The sequence below is a fragment of the Mus pahari genome, chromosome 7 (genome assembly GCF_900095145.1).
Source record: "Mus pahari chromosome 7, PAHARI_EIJ_v1.1, whole genome shotgun sequence".
Classification (NCBI taxonomy): domain Eukaryota; kingdom Metazoa; phylum Chordata; class Mammalia; order Rodentia; family Muridae; genus Mus; species Mus pahari.
The window spans coordinates 56,785,243-56,794,039 of record NC_034596.1 but is presented as its reverse complement, the minus strand read 5'-3'; the positions used below and the strand labels follow the sequence as shown (position 1 = coordinate 56,794,039).

At 37.4% G+C, this 8,797-nt stretch overlaps 1 protein-coding gene across 1 annotated transcript; it reads right to left on the bottom strand.

Annotated features, from left to right (window-relative positions):
- Positions 1–118: 118 nt before the first annotated feature.
- LOC110323994 (ATP synthase subunit ATP5MPL, mitochondrial-like) lies at positions 119–301 on the bottom strand. The gene is given in 1 exon segment (XM_021201382.1): positions 119–301. A coding segment is annotated over 1 exon segment (183 nt).
- Positions 302–8,797: the final 8,496 nt, after the last annotated feature.

The following is an 8,797-nucleotide window of genomic DNA, read 5'->3' as shown; positions in this document are numbered from 1 at the left end:
TTGATGCCACATTGAAAATGGTACTTAAGTATGTGTACAGTGATGTTCCGTGTTCCCATTTAACACAGCTTGCTTAAGTTTAGCCAACATATTCGTCTTGAGTGGACCCAGGGAGCAGTTAGTGATGGACATGGGTAGGTGCAGGACTGGAGCCTTTCAAAGCTTTACTTCTTTTATCAGCACTCCTGATTTTATAAACGATGAGGGTCATTAACCCCATTCTTACCTAAATTTACTGGTAAACTTGGGTATAGTAGGGTTTCATGGGGACCAAGACATTCTTAATAAAGCATTGAAGCATCTCAGCTGGACCGAGACCACAGGCAACACCAGATTCTGCAACAGAATGGGAAAGGCCACAGAGCACATGGCACTGCTCTGGGCCTCATACCTTCCTGTCTTAAAGCAAGCTTCTCCCTGGTATCATAACAGCAGCAGCAACAAGAATAAGAAACACAGGACGCATAAGCTGAGGTCAAAGGCTTGCACAATCCTATCAAAGATACGAAACAAGTCCGAAACAGTAACAAACCTGGGCATAAGCAAGAGCAATTAAAGCAGAGGACAAACAGCTCACACAATGTTGCTGCCTCAGCACATTTGCAGAGAACATAAGAACCATGAGCAGAACAAGTGAGTATTGTAGTTAGCCCAAACCAGAGCAAGGCAAGAAAATATGTAAATATGGAAAGATGTCTATTCTGCATGGACACACTCTAGAATTCCCCAAGGGTGATGACCCCAGGCTTTAGGCAGAATTCATTTACCCTAAATCTGTTTTATTCCAAATATTTTTTAATTAATTTGGGTAAGATCATCTTATACTACCAAGAACAGTCCATAAATGTAAATTATATCTACAAATGATTTCACAGGAATACCTATATTAGACTTTGATATAATTGCATATAATAGCTTATCTAAGAAGACATAGGAAACTAACCATTACAACCTTCAATCATGATATCCTTTCCATTTACTTAATTTTCTTCCTAAATTGATAGATTTATATTTCACATGAAGTTTGAGTTGACTTTTCGAACAGTTTGCTTTTTTCTATGCGGTTCATTTTACAGGTGCTATATGAGGTTATTTTTTATATAAATTGTATATTATGATGGTTATTACCACTATAGAGAAAAGCAATTTTAGTATAATTATATTGAACCAGCCACCTTTTTGAGAAATACATTTTCATAAAAAATATTTTTCTGAGGGTGGGAAGCAGGTGCATCATCTATTTTTGTATCCTAACATTTTTCTTCTTATATAAAGGGACATTAAATGTTTAAATGTGACAGGTGCATTTAGATGCCATTAGACTTATCCTAAACAGAGACAAAAACTACACAAAAGAAATTTTTGTTGGAACTCTTGACTCTTTTTGTGATTGCTTTCCATTGAATTTTTGCATGTGTAACAAGATGTAAATAATAAAACTAATGATGTTCTAGAAAGGTGTCAAGATTTAGATTGCTACGAACATTTTCAAAAGCTAAATGGCACGGAAGGCTGGCAATGAGGCTAATGATGGAGAGATAATGGCATCTGTGAATGTCAGCCAAGGATGAAAACAAAACAAGAGCAAAACCTAGGTACCCACAGAGAACTGGACTTTTACATTCTCCAATAGGACTCAGTTGTCCACATGAATATTTCTACTCATTATATTCTATCAATCCCTGGTAGAATCATCCTTTTATTCTTTATTGATTTCCCTATGATATCTTCCTTATGCTAGGAAAATGTAGTTACATGCCCCAGATTCGAATTTTCCAAGGATGGTTTGAAAGTATTGCCATACAGTTCTAAAAGTTAGATTTTAATTTTAAAGAAGAGACATGGTAAACACTATGTATTATGTATTAAAATATTATTTTGTTTTTATTACAAATTTTCAAGGTTATTGAGAGAATATTCATTTTTTTATTGTTTGTGCAATAGTGTATTTCTAAACTACATAGTCCCAGATAGCTCTATTCAGGCTCCTGGGAGAAAAACAACAACAACAACAACAAAACCAACTCATCAGTTTTCTGATTCAGTTGTGAGCCATGTGAACAGACTCATGTACCAGTAAAAAAAAATGCCCACTCTCATGAAATAATAGCATTTTATTATGGTGGTAACCAATCTCACTCTGATTAAATTTGAATCCCACTTCATAGTAGAGAACTAACGACTGATATTGTAAACTTTGTCAAAAATCCATGGCATCGAAGGTCATAGGCTCCTAGAGGTGACTAAATAATACTGCTTAGTTAAATCAAACAGTGTCAACCTGCCTTCTAAATGCTTAGATTTGCATCTGTAGATAACTGCTACTCTTAGCCCTGCTGAAAGAAGCCTCTATTTCTGATGAATGCAGACACATAGTTGACCAAGGTACTGAAAGCAGGTGATGAATGAATGCTGCGGTTTAGGAAAGATGTTCATACCATCTCCTCTAAGGCTCGGGGAACAGTGGGAAGATAGGACAGAAAGAACATAAGCATAAGAAGATAGGAGAAAGGCTATGAAAATGCCACCATCTGAACAAGACAGCCACTGCATTCAGTAGCTCAAAGCAGCTGCAAATGCCTATACTGTTTTGGACAAGAATATCCCAGTAAACTGGAATGGATGGAGGAATGACTCAGAGGCTCTACCCCTTACTTTTTAACTATTAGCCATTGATAGATTAATGGAGAGGGAAATTATTACCTTCAATTTATAGCCACTGGTGACCCCAGTACTCTCTAAGTGACAGTTCTACTCAGTGATCTCACAAATGACCTGCCTAAACTAAGTGGAGGTCACAAAACTTTAAATCATGAATTTAGGGTTAATATGACTAGGATGGGGATAGACTGAAATTGTTGATGAGGTAGACTAGAGCATCCAAAATGTGTCATAAGTGTGTATCAAATTATCAAGGAACAAATAAAGAAGCAAACAATTGGCGAATATTTTTGTTTTTCTGGAGCCATTTGAACAGGATATAAATTAAATGGATGGTCCAAACTAACTCATTATTTAGTTAAAGAGAAATTCTTTATATCTAGATTGTTCCTGGGGCCCTGAGGTTGAGTTTAGTTTTAAGATTTGAATATATGACTCGTAGCTACAGATAATAGATAAGCTTATGATCAAGAACGTAAGCCAATCTGAGTACTGAAGTGTGATGGGTTGTATATGTTCAGCCCAGGGATTGGCATATGAGATATTGCCTTGTTGGTATAGGTGTGTCACTGTAGCTGTGGGGTTTATGACCATCATCCTAGCTACCTGGAAGCCAGTATTTTGCTAGCAGCCTTCAGATAAAGATGTAGAACTCTCAGCTTCTCCTGTACCATGACAGCCTATATGCCATTATGGTCCTGCCTTGATGACAATAGACTTAACCTCTGAACCTGCAAGCCAGGCCCAATTAAATGTCCCTGTAAGAATTAACTTGGTCATGGCATCTCTTCATAGAAGTATAACCCTAGCTAAGACATGAAACTACTTAGATATCCCAGCTGGCAGAAATATAGGGAATCCTGTTAATCTTGGCTCAAGTTGGGTATGTTTCTTGGGAATAAGGCTTGAAGAGATATTTCCTGAATAGCTTTATAAGTGATGATGGTAACTACCAGTCTCAGAAGAGATTGTTCCAACTACAGCTCCTATGTCAATCATCTATTCCTCTTAATTTTTGCATGGAGTCCATCCTGCAACACCTTGCTAGCCAAAAAGACACTGAAAGTTTCCCAAATTACTGCATGCAGATTTTCAACTATGTTTTCCTAGTAAATGTATTGTGGGCCTTTAATTGGTATTAATCATGTAAGGCATAGGAAGATGGTAAATTTTAGTAAGAAGGTATCTCATATATGACTAAAGTTAGGATTAATGATAGTTTTTCAGCCTAAATAATATGTTTTTAATTGTTACAAACAGGTATCAACAAAGGCACACATAAAATTGGTTCATCTTAATAACCAAAAAAAAAAAAATACAGATAAAATGAAAAGCAAATGTAATAAACAGTATCAAATTAGCATGTTAGTCTCTGAAGCGATATCCTTCTTTCTCAAACTAGTTCTTTTTTGTCTTCATATATTTTCTCCCTTTATCTCTATAAAATACCTTTTCTTATCCCTGTGTCTTATTTAATCTCCCTCAAATCCCACCCTGTATTCCCACAGGTTTATGACGGTGTGTTACAAATCACCTACACCTTTGCTGATCTAGGCTTGTGCATCTGTAGGGAGCCCTCCTCCTGCCAACTGAAAACAACAAAATCATTAGATTCTATTTTTCAAATTATGCCCCCCTGCCTCCTGCTGCTGTAATCTTCTATGGAACCTAGGAGGGCCCTGCTGCCCTGGAGTAATGAAGTGGCAGACTCTAGCAACAGGGTGTCTGACAATATCAATTTTAAATGCTTTTAAATAAACACATCTCACATGAAAGAAATCCAGGACTTTTCATAAAGGAACCATCAGAGCGTTTGTTGAGTCACTGCAGTACTTGCTCCTGCTCTTATGAAGACGGAAGAAGAAAAATGGCAGCCCCTCCAAGTGGCCTCTGTGACAAAAAGAATCACCTGGCTGAGCATGCTTTGTTGTTGTTGAAAAGAGTGGAGGACAAAGAAAACAAAGTGGAAAGAAAAGCTTACAGCAGGGTGAAACTTTACAGAGGGAAATATCTGTCAGTAAAATTCACGGGATTTTCAGGAGGCAAAACTGGCATCTAGGAAACATTTGAGAGAATGGGGAGGTGCTGATTTATGATGATGATGGTGATGGTTATTAAGAAGCACATTTGACTTCATGTATATTTTTTAATTGCCAACATTAATAGTTCCATTTTTATTTTAGCTTCAAGTGGTCCTCTATACAGGAATAGTTAGATCTATAAGACCTAATGGTTCCCTAGCTTTTAACACATGAGGCTTAAGTAATTAATTTTCTATGATAAAGTTTACATGTGGTATATAATCCTAGAACCTGTTTCCCATTATATTAAATAGCCTTTGTCAAACATAAAGTGTGAGGAAAAAGTACAAATGATTATATAGAGACAATAGAACAGTCTTTCTGTGTACATGTTAAACAGACACACAGACATACACACACACACACACACACACACACACACACACAGGCTTTTTCTGAAAGTAGTTTTCTCTATACTAAAGAAGCATGCAGAAAGGACTCTCCACTCCCCAGGTGCTGTAGCACACCCACGACCTTAGGATCACTGGTGAGTGGAACACAACATCTGATCCAACAAGACCAGGAGTGCCTGGGGCTAGCAGGAGCAGGGACACAGGAACCCTACCTGACCACTGGCTTAGGTTCTTTCCAGTCAGCAATAGTCTGCCTTGGTTTAGAACTCAGCAGACAGCCCCATGGCCCCCAGAGGAGGCACCACTTCAAGGTGCTCCAACACACCCAGAATCTTAGGGTTCCAGTATTCCAGGATCCCAGGAGCTTGGTCACATCAGGATCTCAGGATCTAAGAGGAAGCTTGATTGCCAAGAACTCTGACACACCCAGAATCTCAGGATCACAGGAACCCAGAATCACATGATCACAGAGAAAGCTGGACTCTGAGAAGTTATGTCTCAACTGGGATTACAGGAAGGACAGGCTCCAATCAGATATATTGAGGGCATGGAGCACTTGAGATTATCAGATGGCTGGAGGCAAGCATAAGAACAGACGCAACAAAAACCAAGGTTACTTGGCATCATCAGAACCCAACCCTCCCACAATAGCAAGTCTTGGATACAATATCTCACACCAGAAAAGCAACATATGGATCTAAAGTCAATACTCATGATGGTGATGGAGGACTATAAGCAGGATATAAATAACTCCCTTAAAGAAATACAGGAGAACACAGTGAAACAGGTAGAAACCGTAAAAGTGGAAACACAAAAATCCCTTAAAGAATTACAGAACAAGTGCAAATAGGTAAAGGAATTGAACAAAACAAGAATATAAAAATGGAAGTAGAAAAAATAAAGAAATCACAAAGGGAGACAACTCTGGAGATGGAAAACCTAGGAAAGAAGTCAGGAGCCATAGATGCAAGCATTACCAACAGAATACAAGAGATAGAAGATTGCAGAAGATACCATAGATCTTAGGTACAGAAGATACCATAGAAAACACTGACAGAACAATCTAAGAAAATGCAAAATGCAAAAAAGATCCTAACCCAAAACATGCAGGAAATCCAGGTCACAAAGAGAAGACCAAACTTAAGGATAATAGGGATAGATGAGAAGGAAGATTTCCAACTTAAAGGGCCAGTAAATATCTTCAACAAAATAATAGAAGAAAACTTCCCTAACATAAAGAAAGAGATGCCCATAAACATACACGTAGCCTACAGAACTCCAAATACTTTGGACCAGAAAAGAAATTCTTCACTTCATATAATAATCAGAACACCAAATGTACAAAACAAAGAAAGAATATTAAAAGCAGTAAGGGAAAATGGTCAAGTAAAATATAAAGGAAGAACTATCAGAATTACACTAGACTTCTCCCCAGAGACCATGAAAGCCATAAGGTCTGGGGCAGATGTCATACAGAGCCAAAGAGAACACAAATGCCAGAAATTAAAGACTTTTTAGAATTTAATGAAAATGAAGCCACAACATACCCACACTTATGGGACACAATGAAAGCAGGCATAAGAGGAAAGCACATAGCTCTGAGTGCCTCCAAAAAGAAACTAGAGAGAGCATACACTAGCAGCTTGACAGCACACCTGAAATCTCTAGAACAAAAAGAAGCAAATTCAAGCAAGAGGAGTAATCAGCAGGAAATAATCAAACTCAGGGCTGAAATCAACCAAGTGGAACAAAAAAGAAGTATACAAGGGATCAACCAAACCGGGAGCTTGTTATTTGAAAAAAAAAAAAAAAAATCAACAAAATAGACAAACTGTTAGCCAGACTAACTAGAGGGCACAGAGATCGCATCCTAATGGACAAAATCAGAAATGAAAAGGGAGACATAACAACAGAAACTGAGGAAATCCAAAAAAAAAAAAAAAAAAAAAATCAGTTCCTACTACAAAAACTATACTCAACACAAATGGAAAACTTGGATGAAATGGACAAATTTCTAGACGGTACCAAAGTAAAATCAGGATCAGATTAATGACCTAAACAGTCCCATATCCCCTAAAGGAATAGACACTGTTGTTAATAATCTCACAACCAAAAAATGCCTAGGACCTGAAGGGTTTAGTGCGGAGTTCTATCAAACCTCCAAAGAAGACCTAATGCTAATACTCCTCAAACTATTCCACAAAATAGAAACAGAAGGTAATCTACCCGATTCATTCTATGAAGCCACAGTTACTCTGATACCTAAACCACACAAAGACCAAACAAAGAAAAAGAACTTCAGACTATTTTCCCTTATGAATATCGATGCAAAAATACTCAATAAATTTCTTACAATTGGGCCAGGCAGTGGTGGCAGATGCCTTTAATCCCAGCATTTGGGAGGCAGAGGCAGGCTGATTTCTGANTTCGAGGCCAGCCTGGTCTACAAAGTGAGTTTCAGGACAGCCAGGGCTATAGAGAGAAACCCTGTCTCGAAAAACAAAAAAACAAAAAAACAAAAAACAAACAAACAAACAAACAAACAAACAAAAAACCTTCTTGCAATCGGAATCCAAGAACACATTAAAAGGATCATCCATCATCAATAAGTAGTCTTCATACCAGGGATGCAGGAATGGTTTAATATGTGGAAATCCACCAATGTAATCCACTATATAAACAAACTCAAAGACAAAAACACATGATCATCTCATTAGATGCTGAGAAAGCATTTGACAAAGTTGATCAACCCCTTCATGATAAACGTCTTTGAAATCAGGAATTCAAGGCCCATACCTAAGCATAGTAAAAGCAATATAGAGCAAACCGTAGCCAACAATAAACTAAATAGAAACTTGAAGCAATCCCACTAAAATCAGGGACTAGACAAGGCTGCCTACTCTCCCCCTACCTAATCAATATAGTACTTGAAGTCCTAGCCAGAGCAATTAGACAACAAAAGGAGATCAAAGGAATACAAATTGGAAAGGAAGAAGTCAAAATGTCACTATTTGCAGATGATATGATAGTATACTTAAGTGACCTCAAAAATTCCACCAGAGAAATCCTAAACTTTATACACAACTTCAGCAAAGTGGCTGGATATAAAATTAATTCAAACAAATCAGTGGCATTCCTCTACACAAAGGATACACAGGCTGAGAAAGAAATTACGGAAACAACACCCTTCACAGTAGTCACTAATAATATAAAATATATTTGTGAATCTGACAAACAAGTGAAAGATCTGCATGATAAGCACTTCAAGTCTCTGAAGGAAGAAATCAAAGAAGATCTCAGAAAATGAAATGATCTCCCATGCTCATGTATTGGCAGGATTAATATAGTAAAAGTCGTCATCTTGCCAAAAAGCTATCTACCTATTCAATGAAATTCCTAGCAAAATTTCAACTCAATTCATCATAGATTTATAAAGAGCAATTTCCAAATTTACCTGGAATAACACAAAACACAGGATAGTGAAAACTATTCTCAATAATAAAAGTACTTCTGAGGGAATCACCATCCCTGACCTCAAGCTGTACTACAGAGCAATTGTGATAAAAACTGCATGGTATTGGTACAGTGACAGGCAGGTAGATTGATGGAACAGAATTGAAGGCTCAGAAATAAACCCACACACCTATGGTCACTTCAACTTTGACAAATGAGCTAAAAACATTCAGTGGAAAAAAATAGAAA